This window comes from Phyllobates terribilis, unplaced genomic scaffold (assembly GCF_046119375.1).
Source record: "Phyllobates terribilis strain yellow unplaced genomic scaffold, ASM4611937v1 Scaffold_7__3_contigs__length_470593459, whole genome shotgun sequence".
Lineage (NCBI taxonomy): Eukaryota > Metazoa > Chordata > Amphibia > Anura > Dendrobatidae > Phyllobates > Phyllobates terribilis.
In genome coordinates, this window is record NW_027362767.1 from 143128472 (window position 1) to 143147724 (window position 19253).

At 43.3% G+C, this 19253-nt stretch overlaps 1 protein-coding gene across 3 annotated transcripts in view; it reads right to left on the reverse strand.

Moving 5' to 3' along the window:
• Positions 1 to 5920, reverse strand: part of LOC141153993 (uncharacterized) — an 802172-nt gene extending 796252 nt beyond the window's left edge. For all 3 annotated transcript variants that reach the window (XM_073639352.1, XM_073639353.1, XM_073639351.1), the window contains exons 1-2: positions 5792 to 5920; positions 3869 to 3919 (exon numbers count right to left, since the gene is read on the reverse strand). In XM_073639352.1, coding sequence (XP_073495453.1) covers positions 3869 to 3893 — 25 coding nt within the window. In that variant the 5' untranslated portion in view covers positions 3894 to 3919; positions 5792 to 5920. The remainder of the gene's footprint in view (positions 1 to 3868; positions 3920 to 5791) is intronic.
• Positions 5921 to 19253: the final 13333 nt, after the last annotated feature.

Below are 19253 nucleotides of genomic sequence, written 5' to 3' on the forward strand. Positions count from 1 at the left end.
GGCATGCTTTTTGTGAAAGGTTGGGAGTCCATTTGTCATTTTCGTCTGGGTATCATCCTGAGTCTAATGGACAGACAGAAAGAAAGAACCAGGATGTTGAACAGTTTTTGCGTTGTTTTGTGGCAGACAATCAAGAGGGGTGGTCTGAGTTTCTGCCACTCGCAGAATTTGCTCTTAACAACCATACATCCTCCTCTGCTGGGTGTTCTCCTTTTTTTGTTGTACTGGGAGACATCCGTCTTTTGGTTCGTTCTCCAAATTGGGGTCGGCTGATGTATCGGATAGGGATGCCACTGTCACAGTTCCTCCGGTGGTGGAAGACGGCGAATATGAAATTTCTCGTATCCTGAATTCCAGAGGGCATAGAGGGAGATTGCAGTATCTCGTCGCTTGGAAAGGTTTCGGTCCCGAGGATAACTCCTGGGTAAGGGCGGATGATATCTCTGCCCCTAGACTTGTCAGAGCTTTCCACAGGAGGGTTCCTGATAGGCCTGGGCCTGGAGGATCCCGAGGATCCTCATAGAAGAGGGGGTACTGTTAGAACCCTCCTGTTAGTTTTTGCTATCTTGTGTTTTGCGGTCACATGACCAGCTGCCTATATATTCCAGCTCCGCCCTTCTGCCTTTGCTGGACTCCAGTGTTGTTTTGACTGTCTCTCTAGCCTGGTGCTTTTGTGCCTATCTCTCTCTAGTTTGCTTGGTCCTCTGGGACCTCTAGTACTTTTTGTCAGTTTATCTTTTGCTCTGCAACATCTTCTGTTAGGAGGCGTCCCATTTTTGTCCCAGTCCTTAGTTCCTTTAGGGACCCCTCCCTTTCTCTATAGGTCTCCATTCAGACTAGCCGAGGACGAAGGCGGGTCTGTTCACAAGGAACAGGTTGCCCGCTACAACGTAGGGGCTCAGCTTAGTCTTACTGTAGGGACAGCTCTCCCCATCTTTCCTTAGCCTATGTTGTAGATCATAACAGTTATGGCACTCTGCAACAAGCTGTTATGACACTCTGCACCAGGCTGTTAGAGCACTCTGCACCAGGCTGTTATGGCACTCTGCACCAGGCTGTTATGGCACTCTGCACCAGGCTATTATGCCAATCTCACCATTCCTTTTTTCACCGCCCAGCAAGCAAGGATAGGGAGATATGCAGCACAGCCTTTCAGAAGCCCCTAGGGCCACTGTGTTTGGTCTCCACGTGTAGCAGGGGCCCAGCTGGATCCCATGACACCAGTACTTGCTCCCTAGGATTGTCCAATAAGGACGTATGGCCCATTTTAGTTTTGGGAGTTTGTTAGCTAAGAGAGGCCAGGGGTGGAGATCTAGGTCCAGCCCGGGGGCCGTAAGGGGAGTAACCCAGAGAGGTTAAAAGATCTTGCCGCCCCAGGTCCATTGTCTTTTTCCTTGGGGGTCATGATGTCAAGTCGTGTGGGGAAAGTCTTGCAACAACAAAGAAGGCCCACAAACCTCCCATATGGCAGCCTTTCACCCAAAAGCCAGATCATCCATCTAACCTTTAATTGACTCGCAATAACTCCTTTATACCTTTTGTACCCATGCTATTGTGCTTGCAACTCTGACCATTGTGTATGTATAACCCTTATGTATATACTGTTTGACTAGTGCACCCTTATGGCAACTAACCTTGGGCTGTTCTTTTATCTCGATCCACAAACCTTACGAATATTGTTCGGTCCAACGAACGAGCTACCGGGCTGGTTTCTAGCCTGATATAAGTCCGTTATAACAAATAGAAACTGGTGGCAGCTCTCCCAGGCCGACCAGGCTCTGCTTCATTGGAACTAGTGAACGGAGCCTCTCAGCCTGTCAGGGTTGTGGGCGAGTATGGTGCCACGTCAGTGACCGAGTGGGCCTCCGCTCCTCACTCCCTGCTGCCTTCCTGTAGCCATGTGGACAGGGGGTGTCTGTGCACAGCTGTACCAATCTGACCTTATGCATCCCTCAGGGGGGTGTGGAACATCACATTGGTGCAAAGGGCAGATCCGTACCACGTGCTTCGTCTGACATAATTGTGACATCAGTCGAGCGGCGGGGTGTGGATCCATCATAAGTGGTGGCAACAGCGAGATTCTGCGGGGTCTCCCTGTTGCCATTTCATGACACCAGGCTGTTATGGCACTCTACGCCAGGATGTTAAGGCACTCTGCACCAGGCTGTTATAGCACTGTACACCAGGCTGTTAAGGCACTCTACACCAGGCTGTTATAGCACTGTACACCAGGCTGTTATAGCACTCTACACCAGGCTGTTAGGACACTTTACACCAGGCTGTTATGGCACTCTACACCGGGATGTTATTGTTAGAACCCTCCTGTTTATTTTTTCCATCTTGTGTTTTGCGGTCATGTGACCACCGGCCTTTATATTCCAGCTCCGCCCTTCTGGCTGTGCTGGACTTCCATGTTGTTTACTGTTTTTCTATCCAGGTGCTTTGGTGCCTATCTCTGTCAGTTCGCTTGGTCCTTCTGGGACCTCTAGTACCTTTTTGTCTGTTTGTATTTTTGTGTTCTGCAATAACTTCTCTGTTTACGAGGTGTCCCATTTTTGTTCCAGTCCTTAGTTCTCTTAGGGACCCCTCCCCTTATGCTATAGGTCTTCGTTCAGACTAGCCGAGGACTAAGGCGGGTCTGTTCGCTAGGAACAGGCAGCCCGCTACATCGTAGGGATTCAGCTTAGTCTTACTGTAGGGACAGCTTTCCCCTATCTTTCCTTAGTACATGTTGCAGATCATAAAAGTTATGACACTATGCACCAATACTTGGCATGGTTATGATAGCTTTTGAAGTGCCCATAGCCTAAAAGCTTGTTGATTGGCTGCTCTGCAGCCTTTCATCAAACTTTATTCAGTGCGAACAGAAAAACGGACTTCCAGAAAAAAGTTTGTGTTCGGAGTTTGGCACCGGACAAAGTGTCTGGTACAAACCGCAAACTTTACAGTTGGGGTTCGCTTATCCCTAGTTAAATTTTAATTTTTAATATCTGTTTTAATATTTTAATTTGGCAACAGTACTCCCCACCACGATGTCACATGCTGTTTCTGCATTTTCGTTTCCAGTCATGAATCTACATGCTACTTCAGAACATAGCATTTTAGAGTTGCATTTTTGTTCAAGGAGGTGGAGGAGGGACTTGAGGAGATTAATTAATAAAAACTACAAAAGTACAAAAAAATGAAATAAAAGTACAAAGAAAGTTAAGGCTTTGGATCTGTTTTACCAGTAGAATTTAACAACTGTAGGCACCACAACAATTCAGCAGGATGATGCCGCAACTTAGTTTTTGTGCTTGTAGCTGTAGCAAAACAGTTTTTTAGGGTTATGGATTTTTTGTAAAGTGAGGGAATTTAAACAAAAAAACAAATAAAAATATATAAAATAATCATATATGTATACAATACAGAACAAGGTTATTCTTGCATAAAACTTACTAATTCAATTTAACAATAGTCCATGCCACAAAAATACTGCTGTTATTGCCACAATTTTTTCTCCTATATGTATCTGCCACCCAATATAGCATACTGGGTTACTTTTTTGTTGGGGTGGGATAATAGTATCTTAAAAAGAAAGAAAAAAAAAGGAAAATTGGAAAACATGCTACACGATATGGTAGTGTATTTTCCCCACGCAGGCTGCTCACAGAAACAGGAGAAACATGCAGCAGTAACCATCGTGCTACCACAAATAGCTATAAAGTAAAGCAGCCAGCAGACGTATCATAGTATTGACCTATAAGAATGCATTTCTCAGTAGATCTGTTACTTATTAGGACATTGGATTGTGAATTGTAGATGAGTAGAATCATTTACTAAGTATAATTATATGATTGTTGTAAAAAGGAGGAAGAGTCGACCTTACCATCACTGGGGCTTATACTGCTCATTCCTCAACCTGGGGATAAAGTAAAATCTGCAAGAAGAAAAACTTTATTATATTTAGAAGAAAAAAATATTCACATATAAATAATATTCCGGAAAAGGTTTCCAGTCCTGAATCTGCGGTGAATTCATAACAAAATCTGCAGGTTACATGCAGAGTGTGATGCACATTTCCTTGTTACATGTATTACTGCAGATATTTCTACAGAATGTGCATGGCTAAACAAAACTGCAAGAAATCCATTAAGGGGCGAAATCGCTTGAAGCAGCAGATTATTTCTTCCCATATTCTAAAGGCCTCCATACATTAGACTAACGTTGGTCCAATCTGTCTATATCGTTGGCAACAGGTGACAGTCCAAAGTCTATGGGGCCTTCCAGGTGGGAGAGAAGTATCTGACTTATCCGATTTTGGACTGCCGATTCTTTTGTTCTGCCTGAGATAAGCCACCTCCAGATGAGGGCTCCAGGGCATGTGAATTGGAAGAGATAACTGGCAGCTATATATTGTCTGTGAGGGGTTTAAAGCCCCCTATACAAGTTAAGTAGCTGTCGACTGAATGATAATTCGGCTGATCATTAGCCCAGCAGCTATCTTCCATACAAAGGAGCACTCGCTCTACCAAGCACTGTATGTTCTCTAAGAGAGAGCCAGTGCCAGACATCCCTAGTTGCGGCATATCTCTAGAGAATAAAAGAACTGGCAATTAGTGTTGAGCGAATTTGTTCGGCATTTCAAATTCGTGTTCGGGGTTCCAACGTGTTTGCGCCAAAAAATCGGCTCCGCCCATGAACATCCCTGATTTGCCACACTGTCACGCAGATGACATCTGTCAGGGCCCCCCAAATAAACATTAGACTGACAATTGAACCCGTTAATATTGGTAGGCTTGGCCAACGTTAGCCTAATGTGTATGGGGGCCTTAAGGTTAAGTTCAGATGAGCACCTAAGTCATCCAGCCAGTCACCTCTATAAATTGCAGACATCACCGCCTCTGTCTGCTCGTCCACATAGGGTGCCTGGTATTTACATGCACTCGCTTGGTCCATAAACCTGACCAGCGAATACTGTGATCTTTTTATTTCCATGTGGACCTGATCTTTGGGTAGAAAAAAGAGAGAGGCAGTCACAAACGGGGGAGAATCTCCACCTTATGAAGTATGATGCGCAGCTGCCCATTTGAATGCCATCAGTTATTTCCTGAAATGGTTTCTCCATCGTTCAGGCAGCTTTCACTCTATTTTGGTAAGCTGCTTGAAGAATGACAATGTGGATTTTTTTAACCACTGCTTCAGTGTTTCCGAACCCTAAAGTGGTTAAAAGAAGTGACCCAAGCGGGAACATGTGCACAGATATGTCGATTTTACAACGCTCTGAATGATGTTCATTTTATGGGATGCTTTTTCAGGGGGATTCCAAATCTGCCTGGAAAAGACTCCATATGCCGATAACCTTATACAATTTTTTTTTGCAGCAGTTTTCTCTTTTTGGCTTGCATAAAAAAAACACCAATTGCATATTTATTACAAATATTTCCGTGCCATGCCTTTACTCTTACTTTGCGTTTTTTTTCCAGGTGTGTGTGTTTTTTTCATAGTACTATAGAAAATCCTATAGGGAAACATCTAGGGTATGTTGCAAAAATAAGTACACCAAAGGTTAAGAAAACTAGCACCAAAGTGGTACACTGTAGTGAGTTTAATATTTCCCTATAGTCACAGCCAACACCTGTATAAAAGGGGTAGAAAAAAAGGCAAAGAAAAACACACCTTAAAAAAAGTGCAAAGCAAAATTCTTACCATAGTCAAGAGCCATAGGAATAATTGGAAATGACTGATATATACTGGAAAATACTGTCAGAAATGGGTTTTGTAATAATATTATAATGATAAAAAAACTTACCAGTTAGTTTACCAGCATTCAGTTGTCTTCTCTCTCAGGAGGCAAAGTTCAGATGCAATTACAGAATGATATATAAGGAAAAGAACCTCAAGTAAAACCTTCAACCTTTACTCTCATGATAAAAAGGGTAGATCCAAGTGTGCAGGCGTGGCTGATAGAAATGTGCTCATGATTTAAATGAAAACATAGTTGTCCCTCAAGGTGGTTTGCACGTTAATCACCAGGCCAATTTTTACAATTCTGACCACTGTCATTTTATGAGGTAATTACTCTGGAACGCTTCAGTGGATCCCCCTGATTCTGAGATTGTTTTTCGTGACATATTGTACTTCATGATAGGGGTAAAATTTCTTCGACATCACTTGCGTCTATTTGGCGGAAATTTGGCGAAAATTTAGCGATTTTTCAAACTTTGAATTTTCATGCCCTTAAATCAGAGAGATATGTCACACAAAATAGTTAATAAATAACATTTCCCACATGTCTACTTTACATCAGCACAATTTTGGAACCAAAATTTTTTTTTCTTAGGGAGCTATAAGGGTTAAAAATTGACCAGCAATTTCTCATTTTTACAACAAAATTTACAAAACCATTTTTTTAAGGACCACATCACATTTGAAGTCACTTTGAGGGGCCTTTATGATGGAAAATACCCAAAAGTGACAACATTCTAAAAACTGCACCCCTCAAGGTGCTCAAAACCACATTCAAGAACTTTATTAACCCTTCAGGTGCTTCACAGGAATTTTTGGAATGTGGAAGAAAAAAAGGAACATTTCTTTTTTTTCACAAAAATGTTACTTTAGACCCCAATTTTTTTATTTTCGCAAGGGTATCATTAAAAAACACCAAAATTTGTTGCGCAATTCCTCCTGAGCACGCTGATACCCCATATGTGGGGGAAAACCACTGTTTGGGCGCACTGCAGGGTTCGGAAGGGAAGAAGCGCCATTTGACTTTTTGAATGTAAAATTTGCTTGAATAATTAGCGGACGCCATGTTGCATTTGGAAAGCCCCTGATGTGCGTAAACAGTAGAAACCCCCCACAAGTGACCCCATTTTGGAAACACAACCACCCCAGGGAACATATCTAGATGTGTGGTGAGCACCCTGAACCCCCTGATGCTTCACAGAAGTTTATAACATTGAGCCAAAAAAATAAAATTTTCACATTTTTGCAACAAAAATGTTTTTCAGCCTCTAATTTTGCATTTTCATGAGGGTAACAGGAGAAATTGCACCATGCAATTTGTTGAGCAATTCCTCCTGAGCATGCCGATACCCCATATGTGGGGGAAAACCACTGTTTGGGCGCACGGCAGTGCTCGGAAGGGAAGGAGCGCCATTTGACTTTTTGAATGTAAAATTTGCTTGAATAATTAGCGGACGCCATGTTGCGTTTGGAGAGCCCCTGATGTGCCTAAAGAGTGGAAACCCCACACAAGTGAAACCATTTTGGAAACTAGACCCCTCAGGGAACTTATCTAGATGTGTGGTGAACACCTTGAACCCCCTGATGCTTCACAGAAGTTTATAACATTGAGCCATAAAAATAAAATTTTCACATTTTTGCAACAAAAATGTTTTCAGCCTCTAATTTTGCATTTTCATGAGGGTAACAGGAGAAATCGCACCATGCAATTTGTTGTGCAATTCCTCCTGAGCATGCCGATGCCCCATATATGGGGGAAAACCACTGTTTGGGCACACGACAGGGTTCGGAAGGGAAGGAGAGCCATTTGACTTTTTGAATGTAAAATTTGCTTGAATAATTAGCGGACGCCATGTTGGGTTTGGAGAGCCCCTGATGTGCCTAAAGAGTAGAAACCCCACACAAGTGAAACCATTTTGGAAACTAGACCCCTCAGGGAACTTATCTAGATGTGTGGTGAGCACCTTGAACCCCCTGATGCTTCACAGAAGTTTATAACATTGAGCCATAAAAATAAAATTTTCACATTTTTGCAACAAAAATGTTTTCAGCCTCTAATTTTGCATTTTCATTAGGGTAACAAGAGAAATTGCACCATGCAATTTGTTGTGCAATTCCTCCTGAGCATGCCGATGCCCCATATATGGGGGAAAACCACTGTTTGGGCACATGACAGGGTTCAGAAGGGAAGGAGAGCCATTTGACTTTTTGAATGTAAAATTTGCTTGAATAATTAGCGGACGCCATGTTGCGTTTGGAGAGCCCCTGATGTGCCTAAAGAGTGGAAACCCCCCACAAATGACACCATTTTGGAAACTAGACCCCTCAGGGAACTTATCTAGATGTTTGGTGAGTACCTTGAACCCCCAGGTGCTTCACAGACGTTTATAACATTGAGCCGTAAAAATAACATTTTCACATTTTTCCCACAAAAATGTTTTTCAGCCCCCAATTTTGCATTTTCATAAGGGTAACAGGAGAAATTACACCATGCAATTTGTTATGCAATTTCTCCTGAGTAAGCCGATACCCCATATGTGGGGGAAAACCACAGCTTATGCATACGGCAGGGTTCAGAAGGGAAGGAGCACCATTTGACTTTTTGAATGTAAAATTTGCTTGAATAATTAGCAGATGTGCCCCTGTTATGCCTAAACAGTGGAAAACCCCCACAAGTGACACCATTTTGGAAACTAGACCCATCAGGGAACTTATCTAGATGTGTGGTGAGCACCCTGAACCATCAAGTGTTTTACAGAAGTTTATAACATGGAGCCGAGGAAATAAAAAGGTCAAACTTTTTCCACAAAAATGATGTTTTAGCCCCAATTTTTTTATTTTCACAAGGGTAAGAGGAGAAAATGGACCCCAAAAACTGTTGTGAAATTTCTCCTGAGTACGCCAATACCCCATATGTGGGGAAAATACAGTGTTTGGGCGCACGGCAGGGTTCAGAAGGGAAGGAGCACTGTGTGACTTTTTGAAAAGCAAAATTGACTGGAATTGAGAGCGGACGCCATGTCGTGTTTGGAGAGCCCCTGATGTGCCTAAATAGTGGAAACCCCCCACAAGTGACCCTATTTTGGAAACTACTCCCCTCAAGGATTTTATCAAGGGGTATAGTGAACATTTTGAACCCAGAGGTACGACACAGAATTTGATAACATTAGGTCATCATAGTGAATAAGTTGTCATTAGTCTTGAGCAAAAGTGCTCGCTACTTGAGTTCGCATCGGGTACTCGGGTATGTACCATGTATCGCGCGCGCTCAAGTGACATGCTCCAGTCCCCGCCCGCATGTTTCACAGTTATTAGACACCCAAAAGAAAACATGCGGGGATCGCTCATGCATGGCAGGCAATCCCCGCAAGTTTTTTTTTGCCACGAAGCATATGGAGCGGAGACTCGAGCATGTCACTCGAGCTCCCGCGATACTCGGTGCATACCCGAGCACCCGATGCAAACTCAAGTAGCGAGCACTTGCGCTCAACACTAGTCGCCATATCATCAGTTTGTTTTTTTTACTTTTGAAAAAAATCCCAACCCTAACACAGCCCCAACCCTAACCCTAGCCCAACCCTAATCCCAACCTCAACCCTAACCCTAGCCCAACCCTAACCCCAACCGCAACCCTAGCCCAACCCTAACCCTAGCCAAAACCCTAACCCCAACCCCAACCCTAGCCCAACCCTAACCCTAGCCCAACCCTAACCCCAACCACAACCTTAGCCCAACCCTAACCCTAGCCCAACCCCAACCCTAACCCTAACCCAACCCTAGCCCAACCTTAACCTTAACCCTAGCCCAACCCTAACCCTAACCCTAGAGCTTATTTTTTACGCCGTTCCTCGTGCGGTATAAGTGATTAGACTACTTTATTCTTCGGGTCAGTGCAATTACAGCGATACCACTGTCACACACTAAAAGACGCATTTTTTTTGTAAAATCTAGTTTTTGCATCGCCATATTTTGAGAGCTATAATTTTTCCATATTTTGATCAACAGAGTCATGTGATGGCTTGTTGTTTGCGGGATTAGTTGACGTTTTTATTCGTGCCATTTTCAGGCACGTGACATTTTTTGATCACTTTCTATTCCGATTTTTGGGAGGCAGAATAAACAAAAACCAGCAATTCTGGAATTGTTTTTATGTTTTTTTTTTATGCTGTTCCGCATGTGGTAAAATTGATAAGGTAGCTTTATTCTTCGGGTCAGTACGTTTACAGAGGTACTACATTTATATTGTTGTTCTACAGTACAGACCAAAAGTTTGGACACACCTTATCATTGAAAGATTTTTCTGTATTTTCATGACTATGAAACATGTACATTCACACTGAAGGCATCAAAACTATGAATTAACACATGTGGAATTATATACTTAACAAAAAAGTGTGAAATAACTGAAAATATGTCTTATATTCTAGGTTCTTTAAAGTAGCCACCTTTTGCTTTGATGACTACTTTGCACACTCTTGGCATTCTCTTGATGAGCTTCAAGAGGTAGTCACCGGAAATGGTCTTCCAACAATCTTGAAGGAGTTCCCAGAGATGCTTAGCACTTGTTGGCCCTTTTGCCTTCACTCTGCAGTCCAGCTCACCCCAAACCATCTCGATTGGGTTCAGGTCTGGTGACTTTGGAGGCCAGGTCATCTTTCGTAGCACCCCATCACTCTCCTTCTTTGTCAAATAGCCCTTACACAGCCTGGAGATGTGTTTGCGGTCATTGTCCTGTTGAAAAATAAATGATGGTCCAACTAAACGCAAACCTGATGGAATAGCATGCCGCTGCAAAATGCTGTGGTAGCCATGCTGGTTCAGTATGCCTTCAATTTTTAATAAATCCCTAACAGTGTCACCAGCAAAGCACCCCCACACCATCACACCTCCTCCTCCATGCTTCACGGTGGGAACCAGGAATGGAGAGTCCATCCGTTCACCTTTTCTGCGTTGCACAAAGACCCGGTGGTTGGAACCAAAGATCTCAAATTTGGACTCATCAGACCAAAGCACAGATTTCCACTGGTCTAATGTCCATTCCTTGTGTTCTTTAGCCCAAACAAGTCTCTTCTGCTTGTTGCCTGTCCTTAGGTTTCCTAGCAGCTATTTTACCATGCAGGCCTGCTGCACAAAGTCTCCTCTTAACAGTTGTAGAGATGTGTATGCTGCTAGAACTCTGTGTGGCATTGACCTGGTCTCTAATCTGAGCTGCTGTTAACCTGCGATTTCTGAGGCTGGTGACTCGGATAAACTTATCCTCAGAAGCAGAGGTGACTCTTGGTCTTCCTTTCCTGGGGCAGTCCTCATGTGAGCCAGTTTCTTTGTAGCGCTTGATGGTTTTTGCAACTGCACTTGGGGACACTTTCAAAGTTTTCCCAATTTTTCGGACTGACTGGCCATCATTTCTTAAAGTAATGATGGCCACTCGTTTTTCTTTACTTAGCTGCTTTTTTCTTGCCATAATACAAATTCTAACAGTCTATTCAGTAGGACTATCAGCTGTGTATCCACCTGACTTCTGCACAACACAACTGATGGTCCCAACCCCATTTATAAGGCAAGAAATCCCACTTATTAAACCTGACAGGGTACACCTGTCAAGTGAAAACCATTTCCGGTGACTACCTCTTGAAGCTCATCAAGAGAATGCCAAGAGTGTGCAAAGCAGTCATCAAAGCAAAAGGTGGCTACTTTGAAGAACCTAGAATATAAGACATATTTTCAGTTGTTTCACACTTTTTTGTTAAGTATATAATTCCACATGTGTTAATTCATAGTTTTGATGCCGTCAGTGTGAATGGACAATTTTCATAGTCATGAAAATACAGAAAAATCTTTAAATGAGAAGGTGTGTCCAAACTTTTGGTCTGTACTGTATGTTTTGGCGCTTTTACACAATAAAAGCTATTTTATAGAAAAAAAAAAATTGCATCGCTTTATTCTGAGAGCTATAACTTTTATTTTTCGGCTGATGGAGCTGTATGGCAGCTTGTTTTTTGCGGGACAAGATGATGTTTTCAGCAGTACCATTTTTATTTACATTCGTCTTTTTGATCGCGTTTTATTCCAGTTTTTTCTTTGGCAATATGGTGATAAAGCATTGTTTTTTGCTTCGTTCTTTATTTATTTTTTTACCATGTTCACTAAAGGGGTTAAATTGTGGGACAGTTTTATAGGTCAGGTCGTTCCGGACGCAGCGATACCAAATATGTACACTTTTATTGTTTTGTTTTTTTCATAATATTTATTGATGGGTACATTATATTTTTATTTTTGGTGGATTATTGTTTTTATTTTTTTTTTATATTTTTACAATTTTTTTTTCTTCATTTTGGACTTTTATACTTTGTCCCACTATGGGACTTTCACTTTTTACATTCAGATCGCCTGTATAGCATAGAGATGGTGCACCATCCCTGTGCTATACATGCTGTCAGCGCTGCAGATGCAGAAGATACTTTGGTCATGCACTGCGCATGACCAAAGTATCTTCCTGGTGTCTAGTGACCTGGATGTTGTCATGACGATATCGGGTCATCATCATCATGGCAACATCCGGGAAGCCACGGCAGAAAGCGCTGGAGGCTAGTAGAGGAGGTGAGTATTGCAATCACCTCTCCTTGCCCCTGCAATGCTGCGATCGACTGCTCCCAGCACATAGCACCGGGTGTCAGCTGTGATGATCAGCTGACACCCAGCAGCGATCGCGTCCGCATAGCCTGTATGCGGGCAAAATCAACAGGGCGTACTAATACGTACCTGGTTCTTAAAGTCCAGGGCGCAGGTACGTATTAGGATGCCCTGGGCTGTAAAGGGGTTAAACAGTCATAAAGGCTTTGCAGAAAGTGCAAAGCCAGACAAAAATTTTAAGGAGGGTCATCCATAGACCCCTGAAAGGCAACAACTGACGTGCCTAATTAAAATATTGAAAATTAAAACAATTTATGTGTTGTTGTCATCTGGTGGTGTGGAAAAGTGTGGGCTAATCCAGGCTTTGTTCATTTCTATGAGAGTGAGCCTGTCAGCATTCTCTGTTGACAGGCAAAAGCATCTGTCTGTTATGATCCCCCCGGCGGCACTAAAAACCCGCTCAGATAAGATGGTAGTGGCAGGGCAGCACAACACCTCCAGGCATAGAGGGCAGCTCATGCCAGGTGTTCAGCTTTGAGACCCAATAGTTTAAAGTCGCAGAGGAATTAGGGAGTATGCTGGTTTGGTCGGCCAGGTATTTTTGACCATCTTTTAAAACTTTTCCCTCCTTGTCAAAAATACCCTGTCATGAGGGCATTGACGCTGGGAAGGTGTCATGAAATTGGTCCAGACCTTTTACAGCCTACCCCTGCCTCCTCTGTACCTGGTGTGTGTCTCCCCTGCATCTCCTCCTTGGTTTGTCAAGGAAGTTTGCCCCCTGCCGCTAGCATTGTCTGATAGGAAAGGCAGAGATACATGAGGTCTGCCATATGTGCCAAGGTTCCTACAACCAACACTCTCCTGTCGCCACCATGATGACCACTCTCCATCTCCTCCTCCTCCCTCTCTTCTTCTTCATTCCCCTCCTCAGACCATCCACGCAGGAGAGACAGGACAAAGCTTGTGTGGGTACTACCTTGTTTGTTTTTCAGCCAGGTCCAGTTCCTCCTTCTCAGTCTCCACCTCCTCATTATTAACCAATCTGTGCTGAAAAGATGAGATGAGGCTGAGCTGGGTAGTATTTCCCTGTCTCGTTTCTTTCTCCGTTTCCACCTGGTCCACAAATTAATGTTTCATTGTCAGCAGCGACTGTTTAAATAGGCACAGAAGCGGGATCGTTGCGCTGATGGTGGTATCATCGCTGCTCACCATCTTAGTGGAGTCCTCAAAGTCTTGGAGAACTAAACAAATGTCAGACATTAATGCCCACTCTTCAGTTGTTATGTGTGGAGGCTGTCTGCTCCAGTAGCGTATGTTACAAATATCGCCAATGAAAAGCTGCTAGTATGATCTTGGCTTCGAGCTGGTGGTCCGCAGCGAGGCTTGCTACAGCAGTCAAGTTAAAAATTTCAACCCCATAGTGTTAGGCGTCGCGCTCTGATCATTTGAGCAAGTGATGCCGTTGTGTGGACAACTCTGTTCCACGTGCTCCCTAGCTGTTCACTCCGTGACCTGCCGATGCCAGAGTTCGCTCGGCTAATTAGCACAGGTCGCTTAGGCAGGATAGCTCCATAGAGGCAGGTTAGCTCCACAGAGGCAGGTAGCTTCGTCTAGCAGCCTGGCTCAGCCAAAGGGGTCGCCTATCACCCCCAAGCAGCCTGCAGACGTCCTGTGCACGGCTAACGCTTGTCCGTCACGTGGAGTTGAACCCTTCAGTCCGGTAGCACGCCGGCTGGGGGCACGTGTACCCGTTGGCGTAGTCACACACGCATCCTAGCGCCGCCACTGTAGTCCCTGTGCTTTAACAGGACTACAGATAGTTTTTCTCTGCCTATCTCTCGTGCAGCTAACGGAGATAGAGCGTACCGCTATAACTGTTCCTGTGTGGAGAAACACGGAGGGGTTTAATATTTAAGTTGGTTACTTTACTTTCCACCCAGTCCTCCAGGCTGCATCGTGGACCCCGGAGTCGGTTGCGTTCCATTTTAATAAAGTTGTCTGCAATCGCCCTCCTAACACATAGCATGTTGTTGACACATTTTCCCACAGCTCCAAAATATCACCTTCAGTAGCGTACAGGCAGCAGCAGATAAAAAAACTATTAGTTTGATTTTGAATACAACTGGCGGTCTGCCACGAGGTTTACTACTGCCAGTCCCAGCCCCTTTGCCTCGGGACATCTTCCAATGCTATTGACTTCCGTTGGGTTCTGTTGAGCCTGAAGTGTTTCCCTTCGATAAATTAGTGTTTAAAACAGGGAACCACGTGTGAATACTTCAGCTAGGGCTAATGGAATTGTACTATGTTTCTATTTTCTTGTTTGTTCCAACTGGGGCCGTCATTAAGAGGGGACCTAGTGGATCTCCATGTAATGGAGCTGGATGCACTCTCAGCTATCCAATCCCAATCCACCCACAGGCATGGTTGCAGAGTACACATCTGTGATGGAGAATCAGGTTTCTATTACGGAGACACAACCTGATAAACGTGTACCACATCCAAAAGAGGCAGCAGTCAAGCAAATTATCCCCTTCTCAAATGAGTCAGCGGCTGATATTGCAAGACAAAGTATCCATCCATGACAATTTAGAAGCTCTGTAATTGGAATGAGTCATTAAATCCTTTAATGGGAATTAGAGAGAAAAAAGAAAGGAGGAGCGCAATGAGAAGTACCAGTGGTCAATGGCGGGAAACAATAAATAAGGCAAGTTGGCCTCCCACCTCAACGGGTTGTGAACCTCAGTGAATCGGTCCACAGCGGAGGCACAGCGTTGCCGCTGGAATACGGATATTTCCTGGATCAGGTCCCGTGTGTTATGATCTGCTACAAGAACTAAGGAAAGAAGGGGAATCTCACTTCTTCTCAGGTAGACAAAAGAGATTACCTATATAGATTTCCTATAGGAATGACGCTTCAAATAAGACACTCACTACAGACTGTCTCAAGAGAATGATTCTGTTTATTTTAAGATGTAATATAATTATATACCCCAATCAACGTGGGTTGTGCTTTGATACATGCGTATGAGATGATGTAAGTAATATGTTATCTTTGGCGCAGAATAATTAAATAACAGGTGCTTGTCAATACATCTGCAGGATATTCATGATGTATGATACTCCCAACATCCTTTCTCACTGATAGTACTGAATACAGTTCAGGTCATGGTGAACTTAGGGAGTTTCCTGGTGGTGATATATTGGGACTTTATTTTGTGTACAGACATAGGACAAGTATGATAATTATAAACCAATGAGCCAATTCTTATAAAGGTCATGAGAACACTACAAGAAAACAGAACAAACAAAAGTATTGCTAAATAAGGATTATCTAACTGAAAAACAAGTCTTCTTAAAGGCAATGATTCGAAGCTGACCCATTATTTTAACAATCCCTACAATAAGACTAAGCTGATGCCCTACATTGCAGCGGGCGACCTGTTCCTTGTGAACAGACCCGCCTTCGTCCTCAGCTAGTCTGAATGCAGACCTATAGAATAAAGGGAGGGGTCCCTAAAAGAACTAAGGACTGGGACAAAATTGGACACCTCCTAGCAGATGTTGTAGCGGAGCAAAAAGACAAACAGACAAAAAGTACTTAGAGGTCCAAAGGACCAAACGAACTAGAGAGATAGGTACAAAAGCACCTGGCTAGATAGAGAGTCAAATAACACTGAAGTCCAGCAAAGCCAGAAGGGCGGAGTTGGAATAAATAGGCAGCAAGTCACGTGACCAAAATAGAAAAAAAACGAACAGGAGAGTTCTAACAGTACCCCCTCTTCTATGAGGATCCTCCGGATCCTCCAGGCCCAGGCCTATCAGGAAACCTCCTGTGGAATGCTCTGACAAGTCTAGGGGCAGAGACATCATCCGCCCCTACCCAGGAGTTATCCTCGGGACCGAAACCTTTCCAAGCGACGAGATACTGCAATCTCCTTCTATGTCTTCTGGAATTCAGGATACGAGAAATTTCATATTCGCCGTCTTCCACCACCGGAGAAACTGTGACAGTAGCATCCCTATCCGATACATCAGCCTTTTTCAACAAGGAAACATGAAACACAGGATTAATCTTCCAGGAGGTGGGGACCTCCAACCTAACAGCAGACTGATTAACCACCTGAAGCACCTTAAATGGCCCCAGACATGTCCAGACATGGATGTAAACCGCCGTCCTTTTGTTTTACAAAAAAAATCCAACAGCCACAGGTGACTTAGAAGGTCTAATGTGACCAGCAGCCAAGCTCGTCTGTATGTATTCCTCCAAGGCCTTTCTCTCAGGGATAGTCAGATTAAATAAGCGATTCTTGGGAAGAGTAGCTCCAGGAACAATCTCAATGGTGCAATCATAGTCCCTATGAGGAGGTAAAACTTGCGACTCCTCTGAAAAAAACTTCCAAAAATCCTGAATAGGTACAGGTAATTCCCCTTTTTCCACAGCCGCAATGCGACCGTTACAACACATATCATTGCACTTAGGACTCCATGACTTAATCTCATTAGTAGACCAGTCCAGTAAAGGATTGTGCAGTTTTAACCAAGGCAAACCTAAAACTACTGGAGAAGGTAAATTATTTAATACCACCAAATCCAAATTTTCCTGGTGAATACCATTGATAGTGAGGGGAAATTCAGCCACCTTGTGAGTAATACATTTCAAAGGAGCGTTGTCAATAGCAATCACAGAAATAGGTGATGACAAAGGTTTGGATTCCAATTTAAGTTTTTCCAAAAACCCCTTATCAATCACATTAAGTGTTGAACGACAATCCACAAATACCTGAAATTCAATCAAATCTTCCTGCAATAAGGTACTCCCTGCAAGAAATACTCCCTTAGAATTCAAACAAGCAATACGGGCATAACTGACCTTTTTTTTTTCTTTGCTTAAACGAAGCTCACAGTTCTTAATTAAATGGTCAGATTTACCACAGTAAAAACACAATCCCTTGGAAAACCTGCGCTCTCTTTCCTGAGAACAGAGTGACATTGCCCCAACCTCCATCGGTTCTCCGCCGTCCGAGCAGACCCTCTGAGGACTAGGAGCTGCCATTGCAGGAATTTTCTCATCATTAACCCTGGCACGCAGTCTCCTATCCACACGTATAGCTAATTGCATGGCCTCTTGCAATGTCACAGGTGCAGGAAATGCAATCAGCAGATCTTTAACCCTTTCACTTAGACCGGCAAGAAACGAACATTTTAACGCCGAATCATTCCATTTCACTTCTGAAGACCACCTTCTGAAATGTGTGCAATAATTTTCAACATCACCTGACCCCTGCTTCAAACGTCTCAGTTCTGTCTCAGCAGATGAGACTCGATCAGGATTGTCATACAATAACCCCATAGCAGAAAAAAAATCCTTCACTGATCCAAAACACGGATCATTAGGTTGGAGAGAAAAGGCCCACCCCTGTGGTTCCTTGCGCAAAAGTGACATGATAAACCCAATGCGCTGTGATTCATTCCAGAGGACCTGGGTCTCAAACGAAAATATAATAAACAAGCATTTTTAAAGGAAAAAAAATCTTGTTGTTTACCATCAAAAATATCAGGCAGTCCTACCTTTGGTTCCACAAAATGCGCTCCAGGACAGCTACTCACTAGTGTTGAGCGAGCACTAAAATGCTCGGGTGCTCGAAGCTCGGGCCGAGCTCACTGTGATACTCGGGTGCTCGACCCGAGCAACGAGCCCAATGTTAGTCTATGGGAGACCCGAACATTTTTGCGGCGGCTTCCCCGGCAGTCTGTAGAAAGCCTAAAAAGTGCCCAAAACGATAGTGACAGTGCTCAAATGACATGGGGACAGCATGGGGATCGCCCCTGGAAGCATTTCTGACCCCCAGGTCAGTGCTGTCAACAACGTGGTCAGAGGTATTAAGCCACTTTTACAGGCTCACAATAAAACGTTCAAAAACGAAAGTGAAAGTGCTTTCCTGTGAAATATGTTAACCCCTTAACGACCATGGGTCTTTCTGTTTTTGTGTTTTCCTTTTTTGCTCCCCTTCTTCCCAGAGCCAGAACTTTTTTAATTTTCGTTCAATATGGCCATGTGAGGGCTTATTTTTTGCGGGACGAGTTGTACTTTTAAACACCATCACTGGTTTTACCATATCGTGTGCTGGAAAATGGGAAAAAAATTCCAAGTGCAGTGAAACTGCAAAAAAAATGCAATTCCACAGTTGTTTTTTGGGTCCTTTTTTTACCACGTTCACAGATTGCTAAAACTGACCTGCCATCATTATTTTCCAGGTCGTTACGAGTTCATAGACACCAAACATGTATAGGTTTTTTTTTTATTTAAGTGGTGAAAAAAAATCCAAAGCTTGCTAAAAAAACAAAAAAAATGACGACATTTTCCGAGACCCTTAGCTTCTCCATTTTTCGGGATCTGGGGCCAGGTGAGGGCTTATTTTTTGCGTGCCGGGCTGACGTTTTTATTGATACCATTTTGGGGTAGATCAGATTTTTTGATCGCCCGTTATTGCATTTTATTGAAAAGTTGTAGCGACCAAAAAAACTTAATTCTGGCGTTTAAAATTTTTTTCTCGTTACGCCATTTACTGATTGTATTAATTCTTCTTTTATATTGATAGATCGGGCGACTCTGAACGCGGCGATACCAAATATGTGTATGTGGTTTTTTTTTTATATATATATATTTTATTTTGAATGGGGCGAAAGGGGGGTGACTTAAACTTTTATATATTTTTTATTTCTTTTATTTTTTTAAAAACTTTTTTTTACACTTGCTGCTTGCTTCTATAGTCTCCAGAGGAGACTAGAAGCAGCAGTTGTCTGATTGCTTCTACTGCATACAAGCGATGAGCAGATCGCTTGTATGCAGGAGAAATGCTCACTTGCTATGAGCGCTGACCACTAGGTGGCGCTCA